The following is a 20,778-nucleotide window of genomic DNA, read 5'->3' as shown; positions in this document are numbered from 1 at the left end:
CAGTGGTCATCACTGAAGGTATGTGTACCACACTGTTACCTTTAAAGCGTGACAACCAACACGTTTTTCCTCACCAGAAGAGAAATCAGAGATATAAGTCAAACTTTAGACCAAAATCTGGAGTAGCCTCTGTCAAAAAGTTCTTTAAAATAAGTTTAAATAGAGTGATTTAAAAAGGAAAGAGTTATTTAAAAATCTATCCAAATGTAATTCATTAGTTATGAATCACACTTAGCAATGCAGGACAAGGTCAGATTGATTGAGGGGGAAAAATGGTATTATTTAGATGTAAAATCACAATGGTTTTAGGGTTTCAGAGTAGCAGCCGTGTTAGTCTGTATTCGCAAAAAGAAAAGGAGGACTTGTGGCACCTTAGAGACTAACAAATTTATTTGAGCATAAGCTTTCGTGAGCTACAGCTCACTTCATCGGATGCATTATACTAATATTACTAAGCCAGGTATCTCATCCTTTGTATCCCAAAAAGCTTTGATCTGGGAAAGCAATATATAGCCAATTCCTTCTTTCATCTCTGCCCTCTTGCATCACATAGGCTTTTATATGAAAAAAAAATAGCTGCCCCCTTCCTTGTATACCCCCTAGATAATGGAACAAGACATTTAGACAAAGTGATACGTACCAGCTCTAGAAACTCTGCTTATATTTTACCTCTTTGGCAATTGCTTTACAGAAATTCAGGGAAATTACATTTGAGATTTGACAAATGATTGACAGGTGGCTAACAAGACAGGCAAATTCGCAGCAGAGCCTAAAAGAAGAGTTTGCTAGGCTTGGCCTTTGCTTTTTTCATACTTCTTTGTTAAGATGCTTATCCACACCAGGCCCCATTGGGTTATTTTCTGTTACAGTATGTACTTGTATTCTTGTATCTTCCTTTTCTGAGGTAAGTTGCAAACTCTTTTAGTCAATATCCGCAATTTATCTTTGGGTATCCTCCTTCCTCCCTCTCATGCTTTGTGTAAACTTACTCTCATCTGGAGGCATTCTGCATATTTTGAATATAATGCAAATGTCATGTCATTTTCAAGAGACAGTTGTAAAGCATAGGTCCTTCATTTAACTCATCAAAAAAAGGTGTGTTGGACATGACTGACAAGAAAATAAATTTGTTTTAGGAGCTCAGATACCATATTGATGAGTTTAGTATAAATACCATCATCCTTCTGCTGAGGCTTTTTAGTAGGTCACTTTCTTCATTGGAGGAGAAATTGGTAATAGAGACTCAGGGTATTTTCTAGTGTGATTTAATTATTTGCCAAGTGTATGTAAGTGTCCCATTTACTTTGAACAGGGGTAGCCAGAACTGCAGGCACTTGTAGAAACTCCAGCTAAGACACCAGTGAGTCAGTCCTGTTGCCAAGAAACCGCTCCATTCTCTCTCACACTTGGCCCAGTCTCTGTTTTTAGCAAGTTGTCTGTTCATCTCTCTCCTGCTTGAGTTCAGTACTTTTCACCTGAGATATCCTTTAACCCACAGTCACTCTCCCTTGGTCACACAAAACCTGTATTCCTATATGTAATGGACTAATTCAGGCAGACCTGGGCATTAACTCCGCCGTTTGTGCAGCTGCTATTCAGTGCAAAGCAATCTCAGATGAATCTGACTACATACTCAGTGTTCAGTGCAGCTGGCTCCCTTCTGCCTGGGTGTGATCCAAAACCCATTGAAGTGAATGGAAAGACTTCCATTGATTACAGTGTGCTGTGGGTCAGGCTCCTAAGGCCAATTTTTTAAAGGTATACGGCACCTAAAGATTCAGGCAGGTGCCTAGTGGGATTTTCAAGACAGCCTGGGTGCCTAACTCCCAATACCTTTTAAAATCTGCCCCCTCGTCCTTATCCAAACAAAAGAAAGTACTTAACCCACACAACCCCCCTAAGGGCCTTGTGAGTGCAGCTGCTATAACCAGCCATCATGGATCCCATTTATGTTAACCCTTGCTACAGAGAATTTCATACTGAGTACTTACGATAATATTTCATGAACCTCCTGAATTATCACCTTTGCCATAATAGGTAGATAAAGTAGCTGAGGTAGATGTACAAAAAGGCATCTAGAAACAATTAAATCCTTAACTTGTAAAAGTAAAATCCAACATGATTACTCAATGCATAGTGAAAAATAAACATAACAATGTTCTACAGTGCTGAACATTAAATATTTGCCCTATAATCTACTTACAGTGTTAGCAATGGAAAACATATTCTGCACACCACCTTTTGGAATACTGAACCGTAATGACATGCACTGTTTAACTGACATTACATTTATTATAGAGTCCTAAAGTTTATTCCCACTAAAAACAGTATAGACAATGGACTTGATTAGAATTTAATGGATTAATAGTGTTGTGTGGTGCTCTACCCAACAATATTCTCTATTATTATTACTAGAAATTTGCTTGTCAAAAGTCAGTGTTTTATTCACTTGTAAACTGAAAGTGATATTTCAGATTAACAAACTATTTTATGTTGCATAATTCATCATTAATGGATTACATCATTAATCCATTTTGTCACATAACTGAAAAAAGCATGGTTTGATCAGATTAAATATCTATCAAAGAATTTTCTCTGTTTGTTCTATATATAACTATTTCTCACAACAGAAAAATTTTAAAATAGTAATTAGTCTGGTTCTGTACAGATTTTATTTGAGAACTTTAAAACATGCAGTTTGCTATTTTTTCACTAGATCAAGGACTCAGTTCTGCTTCCATTAACTTCAATGGGAACAGGAGTATGCCCCAAGTATATAACTTATTTTTTTCAAAAGTCTGTTATCTGCCACTCCTGTATTCAATATAGGAATTCATTATCAACCACAAAAATCAAGGATATTTGGAATATCATACCAAATAAAGATATTTCTAAGCATAATCTTAACATTTAATCACATTTAAGTTCCTTTTAAGGTATAAAAGCACTTGAGTAATCCCACTTTGAGTCATTTTCTATTTATTCAAACCTGTAACAACTTCTTTCAAATGAAAGTTAAAAACACACAATGACCTTTGAAGAGAAAAGCCCAAATAGTGAGGGAAATCCAGAACAAACCATGCTTCTGTATTAAATTTTGGGCCCTTAATAAAAATCATAACCATAAGTGATTACATATCTTGAGTATTTTTGACGGGTAGTGATCAATGGCTCCATGACTAGTTGGCAGCCGGTATCAAGCGGAGTGCCCCAAGGGTCGGTCCTCGGGCCAGTTTTGTTCAATATCTTCATTAATGATCTGGAGGATGGCGTGGTCTGCAAGTTTGCAGATGACACTAAACTGGGAGGAGTGGTAGATACGCTGGAGGGTAGGGATAGGATACAAAAGGACCTAGACAAGTTAGAGGATTGGGCCAAAAGAAATCTGATGAGGTTCAACAAGGACAAGTGCAGAGTCCTGCACTTAGGATGGAAGAATCCCATGCAGTGCTACAGACTAGGGACTGAGTGGCTAGGCAGCAGTTCTTCAGAAAAGGACCTAGGGGTTACAGTGGACGAGAAGCTGGATATGAGTCAACAGTGTGCCGTTGTTGCCAAGAAGGCCAATGGCATTTTGGGATGTATAAGTAGGAGCATTGCCAGCAGATCAAGAGACGGGATCGTGCCCCTCTATTCGACATTAGCGAGGCCTTATCTGGAGTACTGTGTCCAGTTTTCGGCCCCACGCTACAAGAAGGATGTGGAAAAATTGGAAAACGTCCAGCGGAGGGCAACAAAAATGATTAGGGGACTGGGACACATGACTTATGAGAAGAGGCTGAGGGAACTGGGATTGTTTAGTCTGTGGAAGAGAAGAATGAGGGGGGATTTGATAGCTGCTTTCAACTACCTGAAAGGGGGTTCCAAAGAGGATGGATCTAGACTGTTCTCAGTGGTAGCAGATGACAGAACGAGGAGTAATGGTCTCAAGTTGCAGTGGGGGAGGTTTAGGTTGGATATTAGGAAAAACTTTTTCACTAGGAGGGTGGTGAAACACTGGAATGCGTTACCTAGGGAGGTGGTGGAATCTCCTTCCTTAGAAGTTTTTAAGGTCAGGCTTGACAAAGCCCTGGCTGGGATGATTTAGATGGGGATTGGTCCTGCTTTGAGCAGGGGGTTGGACTAGATTACCTCCTGAGGTCCCTTCCAACCCTGATATTCTATGATTCTATGATACAAGTTACATAGACTTCAGGATAAAATAGCTACAGAATACCTCAAGGACAAGATGTAAAGTTCCTCAACCTGTGTTTCTGTGGTTTGACTGAAATCACTGGTTATACATTCTTTTCACAATCTAGGGTGTCTCAGCATAGAATCATAGAATCATAGAATAGCATCATAGCATAGCAATCATAGCATCCTGCAGTTTGGAATGATTAGTTTCAGGGGATTACCCCATGCCCTCCAAAAATGTCCATTGTTCATTAATTTGATGTAATTGAGGTATATAATTCATCACATGCTTTAACAGGAAGCTGTTTAAGAAATAAGGCCTTCATCCAGCAAATCACTTACTCAAATTGATTTCAGTGTGGTTACTCATGCGCTTAAAGTTAGGCATATGCTTAAGTGAATTCCTGGATTGGAATCTATAAGCCTCCACTTCTGGGTTTATTAGCATTTCAGACCAATTCTAGGGCGTGATCTTGCAACTCTTTCTCTCACACATAGTCCCACTAGCATCAATCTTATTGCTCATATGATTAAAGGATGAAGGATCAGGCCCTTAATGCTGTAATGGAGCTGGAGATATCACCAAAGAAAGACACATTCCTAAAACCATTAGAAGTGAGGGGATTTTAACAAGAATATATGCCCTAGAGGCAGGAACTGTCTTTTTTCTACAGTACCTGGCACAAGGAGCATCTGATTGGATCCTCTAGGTTCTACAGTAATATACTTATCATCAACTATTTTTCAATACCTGTCAATGTACAAGAAAATGGTCCTTCTGAATCTTTTATTTTCCTCAGTGATGGGGTCCAGTCTTGCTATTGGCGTCAGTGGAAAATACCCATTGACTTCAATAAGAGCAGGGTAGGATCTATTGTCTTGAATTCCGTGCACTTCTAAAATGGACTTAGTGGATTCAATTCAATTCAAGTAGATTACTGGGGAAAGTGTTTGGAAAAAAGATCACAGGGCTCTGATTAGCAGTAAACACAAAATAAAACATATTTTAAACTGATTGCACTATATGAACAAGAGATAGATGGTTTGATTTGAAGACAATACAACAGATACAGAATTATGAAGATTAAAAATATTTAATTTTATTTCTTGGGAAAAGTACAGTCCTAAAAGAAAAAAACAAGAGGCATCAATTTTATCCTACTTGAAATTCAAGGAGTCTCTGTATGTGGTAACTATATTTTAAATATGTCTACCTTATTTTGTCACTGTGAAAATTGTTCTGTGGATACTGAAAGCATTTATGGAATAAATTGGATGAGTCTGTGTATATTGGTTGTGGGAGTTTTTGTAGAGTTCAGTTTTTGCTGATCACTTCCTCGTGATGAAAAGATATATATGACCATTGCTGGTTTATATTTCACTATTAGAAAGTCCCACTGGAGTAAGCACATGGTGTGAATTATGCAAACTTTTATTTTGAAGGAATCAAAGAGGCTTGTTTTGAACTATGATGTAGTCTGCAGGATGATCATGTTTATCATGAGTCCTGCAATAATAATTTAGGCTTATGTTTCCCATTGTGAAACAGCACCACTGCTTGCTTAGTCCAGTAAAAAGGACAGCAGAAATCACTCTTCTTGCATTTCATAACTTTGATCAGGAGTCTTTTTTTTTTACTTTAGATTCAGGTCAGCTGACTCACCAGAAGTGATGGTAATACTTTCTTTGCCACCTTTTGCAATGAAAATGTGTGGAGTCCCTTGCAGAGTCACCCCTACATTACTTTGAGTGATTTTGTATACTTTTTTGCTTTAATTTTGTTTGGGGGGAGAGGGTTAACCTTGACCTATTACTGTTTGAAAACAGATGGTTGACAAAACAGGCAATTCATCATCTGGGGATTGTTTTATTTACTTTGAGAAGTATTTACATTAAAATTTTCACTTCTAAACAAACTGACACAAAGGGAAGCTGTAAGTAACTACTAGCGTTTGCAAGAGGCTAGCTGGAATAGGTCTGCCACTGCTATTGTGAAGTAGCCACGAATGTGGTTTTAGGTACCTGTCGTTTTCTTTCCTTTTACAAAAAAACAAACAAACAAAAAACTATGATTTTAATTAGTTTCAGGGCCTATGCTTTGGGAGTCCACGTTTAGACAGATATTTGGTGTAAGGTTCCCCAACACAAGTTCGACAGCAGGTGCTCAGTTGCAGGGGCCTATTTTAGATCTGTATTCTCATGCACAGACAGCTGCCGTCCCCGCTCAGCTTCTACGAGATTTACACCCCCGCCGGAGCACGCGCCCCTCTCGGGCTCAGGGTCTAAAGCCCCCGCAGGACGAGCCCCTGCCGGGCGCAGGTCCTAAACGAGCTCCCCCGCCCCGCCGCCACACGCGCCGCTGCCGGGCTCTGAAGCAGAGCCTAGGCGGCAGCGCGCGAAGCGGAAGGGGGTAGAAGTGGGAGGGGGCGGGAGTAAACGAGGGGGGCGTGTCTTCTGGCCTGGCCCCGCCCCCTCCCTCCGCTCTCAGTCCTGGAGCGCCGCTAGGCTGCCAGAGGGACGCAGCCACCTGCTCGGTGCTGAGCTGCTGGCAGAGCCGCCGCGCGCCTGCCTGGAAAGTTACCGAGCCGCCCGCGCGGGGAAGCCAGGAGCCGAGAGGGGAACCCGCCGCCGCCGCCCCGGGAGGAGGAGCAGAGCCCCGCGGCCAGGCGGGATGATGGGGACCCCGGCGGCCGCCGCCTGCTGCTCCGGCCTCCCGCTTCTCTCCCTGCTGCTGCTCGCTGCCCTCTGCCTGCGGCCAGGTGAGCGGGGCGCGCTGGGGCTGGGGCTGGGGCTGGGGCTGGGGCTGGGCGGCAGGCGGCTGTCACCTGCCCGCCTCTCCCCGGGTGCAGCGCTGCCCTCGTCGCGCGCAACTTTAGGGAGCAGCCGGGGGAGGGGTGAGCCGCCCCCTGCGTCTCTGTCCCGCTGCCTCTTCCTCTTTTCCAGCCACCCCCCCCCTTCCTTGGGGGAGGGCGTGGGGTGCTTCCTCCTTCTGGCGTAGGGAAAGGGGGTGGGGGAGGTGTCGGTGTGTCCTCCCCCTCTCCTGCTTTGGGAGGCGATCACTGGCGCTTTTTCAGTGTCTGTTGGGGGGGGGGGGTGTTGTCCCCTCTTTACGAAATGGCTGTTTCCCTCCTCCCCCCCCCCCCAGCGTACGTGTGCCCCTGGCTCTTGTCACGTCGGGTCTCTTTGCTTGCGAGCATTACATCTGCCCCTTGTCGGTGGCAGCTGCGCGTGTCTGTGCCCAGGGAAGGAAAGCGATGACAAAGAGCGGGTCCCACTTCCCCGGGCTTCTCTGACGCTGGGCCATCGTGGAGTATTGTCTGGCTGGTTGTGCTGTGAGAACCCGCACAGCCCGCTGCTTTCCGCCTGTGCCACTCACCGCTTCCCTCCAGAGCGAGCCCTCCGCCAGCTTTAGCTGGACTGAGAGACTCCCGGGGGAGGAGGGACACGGTGATCCGGGTGGGCTTCCACCTTCCCTGCAAAGTTGCTTTTCTGGTTGCGCCTGAGCTAGTGGGAGGAGGTGACCTCACCGGCAGTTATAAGGGAGGCTAAAGAGATAAGAGTAAACTGCGACGAGCCGGTTTCTTGGGGGGAGGAGGTTGGTGCCATTCTGTCCAGACCATTACGTCTTCCTAAAAATGAGAAATGCAATCGGATGGGAAAGAATGCAAAACAAAAACCATGGGTTTTGCATGTAGCTAGTTACGCTTTCCGTTTTCATTGCACGTCTGTCTGAGCGACAGCCTTAAACTTTCCAACAGCGGTAGCTCGCCCCTTAAAAACAACGTGTCATTGGGTCTGTTTCCTCCTTTTGTACACAAACGGCTGGATTGCTGCGGTCTCTCTCGGCTTTTCCCCCGCGCTAGTACCGAAGTCAGTCTTCCTCTTAGACAGTGGTTCCGCCGTTGAAATTCGTCTCAAGTTTCCCCCACGCTGTGTATGTGACACCTTATTTTCGGTACGGACTAATAGGGGCACCCCCTCCTAGGGGTTGTATTAGTAGCAGAATATGCAACTCTGAACGGATGCCACTGATTAGTAATATCAACATTAACAAATATGCCACCAGCGAGTAACCCGCTGTTGCCTTTGGATGGCTTCTCTTGAAATGTTGCCGGCTTGAAATAGGGAAACAAGGGACGCGATTATTCATGGCGATACATTGTATGCGGTCTGTTCTTTACATCTCTTTTTCAAGGGTGTGATCGAAACCCGGGGGATAGTCCAGTGTCAGAGTCCTGATCGAAACTTCCATAGCAGCTAAATACTTTGATCGGACCTGGCTGTGTGAATGAGGTTGAGGGATTGCCACATTAGAGTCAGTTCAGAGTCCGGGTATTCCGCCTGGTTAGTGTTTAACAGGTGTTTGATTAGATTGAGATGACAAATCAGTTTCATGTGTGTAAATTTCCCTTCTGAGCTTTTTTTTTTTTTAGGCATTAGGGAAGTAGGAACACATGGGAAACATTAACATTCTCTTTAACTGTCTTGGCTGGGAGGTGTTTGTTCTCCTTTTGTCAATATTAAACACGAAAACTGAAGTCTAAGGAAAAGCTGTAAAGTGTGTGTTCTGCATTCAAGGTAGAGAGTAAAAAGAAAAGGAGTACTTGTGGCACCTAGGGGACTAACAAATTTATTTGAGCATAAGCTTTCGTGAGTACTCCTTTTCTTTTTGTGGATACAAACTAACACGGCTGCTACTCTGAAACCTGAAAGGTAGAGAGTGTCTCATTATTCTTGTAGAAAGAGCGTCAGCCTGTGGTGACATTTTGTATTGCTTTAAGAAACAGCCTTTCTTTTGTGTACTTACATTTACAGCAGTCAAGAGGTTAGGGAAGCGTTGCCGTGGAGTCACTGTGTTCTCAGGACTAGGCTCTACGCTTTGGTTTGCTCTCCAGTTACCTATTTACGCCTAATACTCCATATAGGAAATGGAAAACAAGAATAATACACTTCAGTATAATATTATTTCTCTTGCATTATTTTCATATTTGTCTACTGTTAATTTCCTAAGGTGAAACAAGTAGCTAAACAAAGGCAGCAATGTATAATCTTAGTAGAAGTTCTGTTTTTAAATGAGTGTAGCAAGCTATCCTTCGAAAACAAAATGTTGAACTATATTGCAGTTTTCTGCCTTAGTAAGTCATTAAACACTGTATTTAATGATTGCCAGTCTTTAAGTAGCAATGGTATAAAGCTTACTGGGAAACCAATTGCTCTTTGACTAAGAGAGACTCTCCAGGCATGACTGAGAATGATGCTCACCTTGTCTCTTGTGCTTTATTGGAGAGTAGGCTAAAACTCTGAAAGGGACAGAGACAGGTGTTTGTCCCTAACATTGAGGTGCCTCATATCATCCTATTGGGAAAATTTTTGATTCAGAATGGTCTTTTCTGGTGTTTTAAGAAAAAGTACATCATGCCATCAGCAAGAATTTTTTTAATTGCCCTAATAATATTTTATGCTATTCTTATTCCCTTTTCTGTTGTCTCATAGCATCAATTAACCTGCAGATACTGTACTTGCAGAATTATACTGATGCTGGTAATGCTGCATGGAAAATGATCAAGTGCTGTCTAAACAGGTTAAAGTTGTTATCCACTTCTCTAGTTTGCTGTGCTTTTCTGCCTCTCTTCCCTCCCTCCCCCCCCCCCCCCCAGTTCACTTTAACTCAGTTTGAAACACAAGTAGATACATGTGGGTTTGTGCTTGGGGGAAGATGGGATCAAAATTGGTAGGAAAAAGCTTAGCTCCCCTTCTTTCAGGATTGAAATACTAAATCTACTTAATTTCTAGTTTATTTTTAAAACAGTAACTTAGTTTGAACACTTTTTAAAAAGCTTTTGTAGCTGTAAAATTGTTTTGCCATTGTTGCTAGCATTTTGGTATTTCTATTTGTTATCCTCAACCACTTTATTGTTTTTACTATTCCCAACAATAAATTACCCTGCACGGTCCAGTTATTGTGTACTGCACCATCAAAGTAATCTGACTCTTGGAAGCTCCCAAATCAAGTTGGCGCATGCATTAGTGTAAATATGCGGATGTGTAAGATTAAAAAACCCTATCCGGTATATGTGGTGTTTATAAACCTTCCATGAATATTTAAATTAATGCTGATCCTTATCAGTATTTAAACTTTATTCTTTATGGAATAAACTGTGTTAGGGGACAGACTGCTTCCTTCTTTACCAAACACTAATTATTTAATATTTCTGCTTGGTCCTGTCTACCTGATGTTTGTTAGAGTAAGTTTTCTAATCTGAAATGGCATTTTTGTGTTGTAATTTAAATGAAAATATTGGGATTTTTTTTTAAAGTGACACAGGTTCCATAATAATTTTGAGTTCACTTCAGTCTTCACGGTCTTTTCTTTTTTTTTTCTGGCAGATGATAATGTGGTTTGTTTGTTTGAGGCTGGATTCTGTAGAAATTATGGTCTGTTAACAAAAGGTATTTGATGATGATACACTGTATGAGTTTCTGCTCATATGATTATTCCAAAATTAATTTCTGATCTTATTCTTCTGCAGTGTCATTCCCTTTTCTTTTACTAGGCCAGTATGAACTTCAGATTTTAGGACTGAAGTCACAAACTCCCAGTGGAGTAGAGATTCAGTTTCAGTTTTATGCACTGTGTGTGGGGGGGGGCGGGGGGTGTTGTTTGTTTGTTTTTTTTTAGCTGAATACACACATCTAACTAGCTCATCAAAAATTAGCAGTCACTCATTACATTTGGAAACTGTTTGTCTGGTTTAAAAACTCATAATTATTTTTATGCTTTGGGATGACAAGAAGAGCAAGCTAGAAAATCTCTTGGGAGGCTCTTTTTAGAAGAGTTTGGCAGTAACTTTGGGGATTCTCCTTTTGAGGGTTTTTGTTTGACAGGATAGGAGATGACAATAGAAATCACTCATGTAATCAGAGCAATCTGTGAACTTTGTGATTGAGGGGAAAACAAAGTACCTCTTTCCGGTGTATATGGCATTTCAGACCCAACCTTTGCTTTTGTTCTGTTGGAGGAAAAACTCCATTGTATCCATATTAATAAATATTTTCTTGACACATCTCAGCTATTTCAAGGGTACATCATTTCCCCCTCTCCCCCCAAAACTCCTAAAGAATAGCAGCTTTTATTTTTTAACACCTCATATTCCTTTTGTCCAAAAGCCTTCCCTCACATTTAAACTTGGTCCACAGTAATACCATAAGCTGTCTGGTTTGCATCAAGAGTATTGATTGGCTTTTCTCATCCTAAAATTTGGGAGAAACCTCTGAACACTTTAACATGATATACATGAAAGGAAAAACAATTAAATCTTTTGCGCCTTACATAGGCAAGAGTGATTTATATCCTTTCTATTTTATCATGAAGATGAAACTTTTTCAAAAACAATGTCTTAATATGGGTTGAATGGTTTTTGCAGCTCACCTGTGTTAGATGCTGCAAGAACTGACCATGTTGCCAGATCTGGTTACAATATAGAACAGAAGTTTCCAACATGGTTAAAATAAATCTTGTTCTTGTAGTGTAGACAGCACTGAAAAAAGTGTTAATTTTGCTCACCAATCATACTAGCGCGCAATCCAGGCACACAGTTAAACGGCACTTAAGTCCCATCAACATTACCAGACTGAATAGTGTTAATTGTGTCAGAAGCTAAAATGTTGTGACTGGATTCCCTAACATATAGCCTTTTTTGTGTATGTGGTATTTTGCATCTTTTATAGTTTTATAAATCATATTGCAGCCATTTTATTGTATGGTTAGCTCCTGTCTTTAGTGGGATTAGAAATGTACCAACATTGTTTCTAGAAACATATCGTTTTGAAACTGTGTTCAGCCCTACTCAAGAATCTTCATCATCAGGGTTAACACAGGGGGTATTTATTGTGGTGATAGGACTATTTTTTACAAGTTGTAGTGTATATGTAAACCATGAGCCCAATCCTGTGAGAGAACTGAGCATCACAAGTGAGTTGCCAAGTGTCCTCACCTCTCTTTGACTCGAACAAAAAAAGCTTGTATGTAACCATAATCAAGTGAAAGCTTTTTCAAAAATAGCAAGTACTGTAGATTGTGATTAGAACTACTAGAGATTTGACTAGTACCCTTCTCTCTCCTCCTCCCCCCCCCCCCACCTCCCCCAAGGAGCTGAGCAAGCACCTGTGCCTCCTATTAACTCCAGGTGAATTATTGGGCACTTAGTGCCTCTGAAAATCAGGCTTTAACTTTTTAAATATTCTAAGTTGTCACACTACTTGTATTTAAATATGTATTTTAATGGTAAAATCTTTCTGAAATGTATAGTATAAACTTGCAAGTGAGTTTGTTGCTTCCCTGGGACAAGGGATGGTAGTAAATTGGCTATCCTGAATATATATCCGTGCTATTAGCACACATACCAACAACCAGATAATAATGAATGTTAATTTCACTGAGTGGCTTAATCTGCACTCAACTCTACCTTGGTTGGATGTTAATCTAGTACTCTGATGTGGTGGTTCTTTGAGGAATGTCTGCCTAGTCTGAGATTAAGTTGCTTTTCTTATCATACATATAAGTCTCCAGAACAGCACATCGGTATCTATTTATTTAAACAAGCCCCACATCTGTTCAGCTGGTATTTCCTTCACTGATAAGAAACGTGCCTCTTTTGTAAAGGAAGTGATATATTGGTGAAGAGACTGGTGGAGCTGTAGGGTCTGATTTGGGGTTTATCATAGTTTATAAGTATTTGAAATGTCTTCAGTAGATTTAGCTAAAAGAATAGTAAGCTGCTCTCATGTTAACAAGCAAAAACATGTATTTTGTTTGTTTCAGCAATCCTTGACTGTTTAGTGAAATGAAGTAATCTATATATCCATGTTAACTATTCTCAGTTTGTTCATACTAATACAGTAAATATTTTTGCACAAGGAAAACCCTTATTAACTACAAATGAGGTTTGTAAAATGCATTGTTTTAATTCAATTTTGTAGTTTTTGCTAGCTAAATAAGGATGTTACTTAAGTTTGGCCCTTACTATGAAAAGCACTTAAACATGTTTTTAGCTCCCAGTGACTTGAAAACTTTCCTGAATACAGAACCTTTCCTGAATCAGGTCTTTAAAGAATTATCACAGGAATTCTAGAGAGCATGATGGCTCTGAATACCTGCTGCTTCCATTAGTCTCAGCAGATGCTGTGGGTGCTCATACCTCTAATAATCGGGTATAACCTGAAAATCTTGATTAGAAAGTTTTATAGAACGTATATACAGTGGTTCTGACAACAGCATGATTTTTAAACATGAGATTTTGTCAGTTAATTCAATAGAGGGAGCTCCACTACCTTATTGTTAAAAGCAGCGTTATTTGTATGTTTGTACTTCTGCATCAGACCTCTGGTTTCCATGTGGAAATTACATTAAGCATCCACAATTTTTTTTAAGAGTGAAAAGTTTTATGGGAGCAAATTCATGCTTCAGGATACTGTTTTGGACAGCCAGCAGTATTGGTAGGCATCAACAGTGTGCCTGGTGCTGTACAAGACACAGAGGAAGACGATAATCTCCACGTCAAGGAGTTTACCAGTGCAGTCTAAACTGAGAAACAAACCCAGTGCTCTGAGAGATGCAGAGAATGGTTCTTTTTCTTGATGGTTAGGAAGTGGCCCTTTTTACTGAATTGGATCTGCCTGAGTGGACTTTATGGATGAAAAGAGTTTTAAGGAGGGATTTCATTGTAGAAGCGGTGGTTACCTCTACACTAGAATGGAAATGGAACACCAGGTGCAGGTTGTTGCAAGAAGTAAGGTACAAAGAGTATTGGTGGTTGAAGGATAACATGGGAGTGATTACACAGGATTTTTTTGTTGGGGCATGAAGAGGTTAGAAATAAGCTTTTGTTTTGCTTTATCAAACAAAGTTTTAACTTTAAATAACAATTTTGCAGTTACTTCTTTTAGATTACAAAGGGAAATTCAAATGGTTATGCTATTGAGAATCCCAGTTCTGTTTAAGAGGTGATTAGGCAAAATTTTACTTTTTTTTTTGCATACTAGTAAGATCTGCCTGTTTAATTTGGAAATATGTATACTAGAGAGTTGTATTAAATACAAGAAACAGGTAATTACCCTGCAAATCCAGATATAGGCGCTAGGAAGAACTTCTGTGTAAGAGATTTTTTATAGTGTTCATCACCATAGTATCTTCGGGCTAATTATGGAGAGTTGTTAGGGATCACCCCTCTTTAATAAAATTTTCTTTTAATTCAGGGTGTCTTGTTAAATTGTGTACTTGGAGTAAATTCACTAGTGAACTCAATGTTTCTCTGTTTGCATTCTAAGAATAGCATGCAATCAGTGAATGCTGGCCAAGTGTCTTTTCCAGTTAGTCAATAATAATTTGCTGTTTTTTAATTTGTTTTCAGTTGAACAAAAATGGAAGTAACTGTATTTGTTTTTAAAATATTATAACTTTCTGTAACTTATAGACAACTAGAATTAAATCCTTTTTCATGTATATAACCATATCATATTAAATACTTATTCCTTTCGGTGCTTGGAATGCTTAAATAAGAATGGGAAAGTGTAAAGCACCATTGCTTCCAAGACTTTAGAATTATAAAGCTGGAAATATGTGGGTGTGGAGCCTTAAAATTCCATCTATCCCATAGGCAACAAGTGATTTATTATTTTCCAGGAAGGCAGTGTTAGAATTCATCCTGCAGGGCAGGTGAAATTCTAAGGCTCCAGGACTGCATGAAGCTTGAGATGTTGAGAAATGAAAAAGGCTAGGTGGTGCAGTTCAGCCTAGTAAAAACTAATGGTTAGGTAACAATTCATATTAGAAAAAGCATCTGGGATTTTTGTTTTGTTTTTAGAGAAGATGTCTCATTCTGATATCTGAGTATCCAAAATCGAGATCAAAGTGTTGGACAGTTGGCTAGGAGCACTGTGGGGTTGGTGGTGGGTTGCTCCGCTCACCACCCCCACCCCAGTGTTTTGGTTTTGGTTGATTGTGCAGCGAGGATTGTCTTTCTGTGTGACTTTTTTTTTTTTTTTTTTTTTTTACATTATTTCCAGTGAACAAAATGCCTTGCCGTGTCAGAAAGCTTTTTACAGACTTTTATGGTAGCCAGAAACAGCATTTTTTTTTCTTCTTCTTCTTCTGGGCTCTATATCAGGTCTTCCAAATGAAGACAGAATTTTCTATTGGTAAATTCTAATTGATTTAGAGACCAGAGATAATCTTAATGGCCTTTACCAGTGGACGTACAGTCTGTCATTTTATAATTGGAGAAAACGCACTGACTATTTATGCCAGCGTTTTTACAGTTGAATCCATGAGGTGGATCCCAAATGAGCAACTTTAAATCCTTGGATTCCTCAGTCTTGATGCTGAATGCCAGCTTTTTAAGTTGAATAACTGCATGTATGCATGCATATATGAAGAAAAGTAGTAAGGTAAAACAGTTAGCTTATCTACTGTTAAAGTTCAAATGAATCTGAATACAGTATTATGCGACTTGCTTCCCCATTACTAAACTGGAGACTTCATTCAGTCCCTGCTAACATTGTCCCACTTTGTTGGTGAAGACAAAAGAACAGGCAGGCTGGAAGAGAGAATAAAAAACATTTGCCACTCCCAGGTGATAGCTTGCAAATCATACAAGGAGAATAATCTCTCAAATTTGTGTGCACTGCTGAGGTTTTTTCTATTTGACTGAAATGTTCAGTTCTCAGACTATTGTTTTTAATCTTAGACTGTCTGGGGTGATACAGTAGCTACCATAATATTGACTCATGACAGTACCAGTTTGTACCATCTAGCCACATTCCAAACCGTAGTTTTGTTGCACAAATAATAGAAGAAATTTTCTGGAATATAAAGTTTATTCTGCAGGTACTCTTTACAGTTTAAATATACATTATCTAAGCAAAGAATATGCACTAGTTTATTATTTGAGCATTAAATTAGCAGAAATACATTCTTCCATTATGGATATATAGGTTACCTAACACACTAATGTTATATAGGTTGCCTTTTTTTCCCCCTTCCTTTTTCTTTCAAGTGGCTTAAAGATTCAATAGGAATTACTTACCAAGTTCTCATAATGACCCCTGTTACAGAGGCCATTATTTTCTTTAGGATAACTGCTAGCTGATTTACCTTAACTTCACTCACTCTGGTAGCCTTGAATGACAGGAAATGACAGTCCTTGCTTTCCTATAGACATCTAGCCCCCAGTCAGACAGTGTACAGTACTCTGCACTGGCAGACTCTGTGCCCATGCAGAGCTGGTTTGACTTAATTGGAGCTTTTGTGTATGCAGGATTGAAGTTTAGGTAACAAAGTAAAAATGTTAGTGTTTATATAGATTTTATTCGTGAGATCCCTCTGTGTTCCTTTCAGTGCTGAGAAGCACTGAATCCTATGATTATTTAAAATTTTAGTCCACTTAAAAGAGGGAGAACAAACTTCAAAAACTAATAAATAATATCTATCTGCTCTAAAAGAAAATGGTCTCCATATCATGATTGCCTCTTCCCCAACAGTCCTGTGAGTCCTAGAGAGTCCTGTGCTGCCATAGAGAGGATTGGGGAAGGAAATTTTCCATCTCTAGTCTCCATGGAATGTTGCATTTTGACCAATTCACCCTTTCTAGTGGAGGGAGTTCGTGATTCTCTGAAGTTTTCTTGCTGTACAGCTCCTGGGACTATTGGAGGGCTTTTTTGAGCAGCGTACATCCTTCTCTGGAAGTTTCCAAAGGTGACTTCTGAGCAATTGCCCTTCTGTCCAAAGGGTGTTGTTACATGGAGTACTGCAGGGGTCCTCTTGTCACCCTTCCTGTTTGTGTACATGAGGTTGCTAGAGTTAGTAAGCATGGGTTGCAGCATAGAAGTATGCTGATGATACACAGCTCCCTGTTTCCATTACATCAGAGCCGGCTGTTGCAGTGGAAAGAATAACCCACTGTGATTTTTTTTAATTATTCCCCATGAAATTGGTGATCTGGCAGAGTCTTAATTCAGTCAGGACTGCAGGGTTGGTTGGTTTGTTGGGCGAAGTATCCAGGAGTGCTATCAAGGGTGATATTTGCACCCCTAGTAGATGAAGAGCATCCATCATTTGCAACACCGCTTCACAATCTTGTTTTATTAGATTCAGGGCTGCTTTAAGTGTAACCAGAAGGCTTGTTTTTCAATCTATCTGGTTAGAAGTGATTCTTGCTACCATGATGTGTACATTTGGCTGCTGAGACTATACTTTTGTAATATGTTTTGTATGGGCTGCACATTAAGACCACCTACAAGGTAAAGTTTGTGCAGAAAGTGATCACCTGATTATTGAGCAGTACATGTGTCTTTACCTACAATTAAAAGGCTTACTGGTATAGCTTCCTAGTGTGGATGGAGTTTATACCTGAAAAAAAGTCATATTGCCTGTATAGCTTGTACAAAGTTTCCTTGGCAAAATAAGCTAGTCTTTTTGCCAGTATGACTGAATCTACACTAGGGCTTTTGGTGGCATAGCTATGTTGGCAAGAAACACCCCTGACCAAGGGATCTGAGTCAACAGTGTGCCCTTGTTGCCAAGAAGGCCAATGGCATTTTGGGGTGTATATGTAGGGGCGTTGCCAGCAGATCGAGGGACGTGATCATTCCCCTCTATTTGACATTGGTGAGGCCTCATCTGGAGTACTGTGTCCAGTTTTGGGCCCCACACTACAAGAAGGATGTGGAAAAATTGGAGAGAGTCCAGCGGAGGGCAACAAAAATTATTTTTAAGGTCAGGCTTGACAAAGCCCTGGCTGGGATGATTTAGTTGGGGATTAGTCCTGCTTTGAGCAGGGGGTTGGACTAGATGACCTCCTGAGGTCCCTTCTAACCCTGATATTCTATGATTACAAAAGAGCAGATAACACCAGCACTCCTGCTGCTATGCAGGTTGTTCGTGGCTTTGAGTGAAATTTAAGGTGTTTGTTTTATCTTATAAAGCCCTAAATAGTTTGAGGCGGTCACCTGAATGGTTGCTTCTCGTCCTGTGAGACGCTGCCAGTTTGAATAGCAGAGATGGTCAAGGTGGATGCTCTTTCAGTTAGAGGCAAGGGAGCAGGATGCTCTCCATGAGGGTTCCTGTTCTCTAGAATTCTGTTCCCTCCTTGATCTACCAGAATCTGCATTTGTTAACCTTCAGGACATACCACACAACCCAACTTTTCTTAAGACCTTGAGGGATGTCAGGGATTCATCGAATGAGGCCTGGCATTTGAAGGAGGATTTGGAGCATGTTTTGTGACATGGGTTTTGCCTTCTGTTTTTGTGGTAGTCTCCAAGTGTCCATTTAAAAGTTTTCCAATTAATAATCAAGACGACTGCATTTGTAAACATCAGATTTTCTAATTATGTTAAATTTTTAGAGATGCTTAAAACTCTGGATGAACACCAGATAAAATGAAAAAACTCCGTAATACTTAACACACATATACCAATCCTCCTCCACCCTCAGTGAGGTAGGCATCATCTACTTTATAGAGGGGGTCACTGAGGCACAGGGAGGTTAAAAGATTTGTCCAAAGATGCACAGCACATCACTTGTAGAAATGGGACTAGAACCCATGTCTTCCAATTCCCAATGAAACACTTTAACCCTTCAGCAGTTTGGTCCCCAGATGAGTTCCCCAATGTCCTAGCAACATGGCAGATTCTGAGATGTCTGAGTTCATTTACTCTCCTCTGCTCGGGGAAGACGGGCGGCTGGATGTTGTTTGAAGGGAGAAGGAAGAGTAAAAGGCTATGTCTATCTGTGAAGTAAGAGTAGCATATTTGTAGCCCTTTTATTTGGAGGCCAGTCCCAGAGCCAATCCCATTTCCCATCAGTGGCTGTTCATAGATAGGAAACTCTTGAGAATCAAGACTGATGCAGGGATGGGAAGGTCATTTGTTTTTCCCTCTGGCAGCTCAGAAACTCCCAACCATGAGGCTGGGGTGAGGATGGAGATATCCTCAAGAGCCATAAGCATCTACTGAGTATATTTGAACAGTCTAAATTGCAAACTGCAGTACCAGGTAACTAAAAAAATAATCGGGCTTCTCATTTCATCAAACTTGTTAGAATACAGAATGGAACATTCCTGGTATAGAGTGAGAGACAGCTTACAGAGAACTCTTCAGGCCCCAGTGCCGCTAAAAATGCTTGCAACCTTTCAGGCCGTGCAAATGGCAAAGGACTAGGTGTGCTGCTTCTGCATCGGACGGACCTGTCTCTGTTAGTTGCCATTGGAGGCAGACTGTCTGAAAATGCAGATAACTTTAGTTGCGTTGAGTTCTAATGAGTAGTCTGTGTGCTCTTTGCTGCTGCCACTAGGGCTTGTCCATATTATTCCAGCGAGCTTGGTAACGAACTTCAAAACACAGTATTTACCAACCACAAGTATTTAAAAATGAGTTGGGTCCCCCAATATCATGAGACCTTAAAAAGAATTTCAGGTTCTTTTTATTTGATTTTTTGAGTATTTAGGGTACACTTGGATCACATTTTCAACCACAATCATAAGGACAAAACATTTTTTTAAAAAAATTTTTAAATGAAAGCTGAAATTTTCACCTCATTACTTGAGTTCAGGAGCTTGTGTGTTAAGAAAAATACACCAAATATTGCAAGAGTTGGCAACTGAGAAATCGTAAAATAGGCTTTTTTTTTTTCAAGCTACCTATGTACTGTAGTTTAACTTGTAAAATGTGGGTTAAACCCCATCCTCAACATTTCCTTTTATGGTAGGAGATAGAAGATGAAATATTCCTGATTAACTAGTGAAATTTAACAAATGTGCAGTGTCATAATCTGTATCCATTTTTTTTGTAATCTTAAACAATAGAGGCAAAAGTAGCATGTAGGGTATTAAATGATTAAGCAAAACCGAGGAACTTGGAAACTACAAAAATATCTATGTTGTGTACACTCCAGTGTCTTGAATGTTTTTCTGTTTTCTTTTGTGACAAGACATATTTAAACAAAATAGGGAAAGATGGCTTTCTTTGTGTTTAAAAGTTGGATGTGGTTTCCTAGGTTTTCTCAGTAGTATCACTTGTTGGGTGGTGCTTCAGTGAATTATGTTCAATGGCAAGTTCAAAATATGAATAACTTTTCCAGACACCTAAGTATAAGGAAAAAAGATACCTTTTTTTCAGGGATGAAGACATTCAAAACATTTGGTTAAATGGAGGTTTGGAAAATTGGAGGAGTTAAGGGGCCCTCTGGGTTCTGCAAAGCTCAAAACATACTGAAGTGGACAGTGGTTGGCTTTGTAGACTAGCTGGAATAAAAAATGGCCCGTTAACCTTTCACTAAAACTAGGTAGTCTACAAAGTTGGCTAGCATCCACTTTACTGTGCTCTGGAAACTTGGAATTGCAGCTACTCTGACTCAACTGACCCCTTTTTAGGACCGAAAGCTTTGGTTAATCCTGGCTAAAGATTATGCATTCTCTTCTCCCAACTCCACGCCATGTATCTGTGACATTCATGTAATTTAAATGAGACAGACACTTAAAACCATTGCTGCTCACTCAGAATATGCAAACTATTCACCCTTTGGGAAATCTCTACATATTGAAATGT

The 20,778-nt window shown here is 40.4% G+C and overlaps 1 protein-coding gene across 5 annotated transcripts in view; it reads left to right on the top strand.

The window, feature by feature from the left end:
- The first annotated feature begins 6,662 nt into the window (after positions 1-6,662).
- The window catches only part of ALCAM (activated leukocyte cell adhesion molecule), a 166,328-nt gene continuing 152,212 nt past the window's right edge, over positions 6,663-20,778 (top strand). For 4 of the 5 annotated variants that reach the window (XM_074973008.1, XM_074972991.1, XM_074973000.1 and 1 more), the window contains exon 1: positions 6,663-6,935. In XM_074973008.1, coding sequence (XP_074829109.1) covers positions 6,848-6,935 — 88 coding nt within the window. In that variant the 5' untranslated portion in view covers positions 6,663-6,847. Of the gene's footprint in view, positions 6,936-7,613; positions 7,633-20,778 lie in introns of those variants that run through there. The other variant, XM_074973035.1, reaches the window with a different exon arrangement.

This window comes from Natator depressus, chromosome 1 (assembly GCF_965152275.1).
Source record: "Natator depressus isolate rNatDep1 chromosome 1, rNatDep2.hap1, whole genome shotgun sequence".
Classification (NCBI taxonomy): Eukaryota; Metazoa; Chordata; order Testudines; family Cheloniidae; genus Natator; species Natator depressus.
This window is presented reverse-complemented; position numbering and strand designations above follow the sequence as displayed.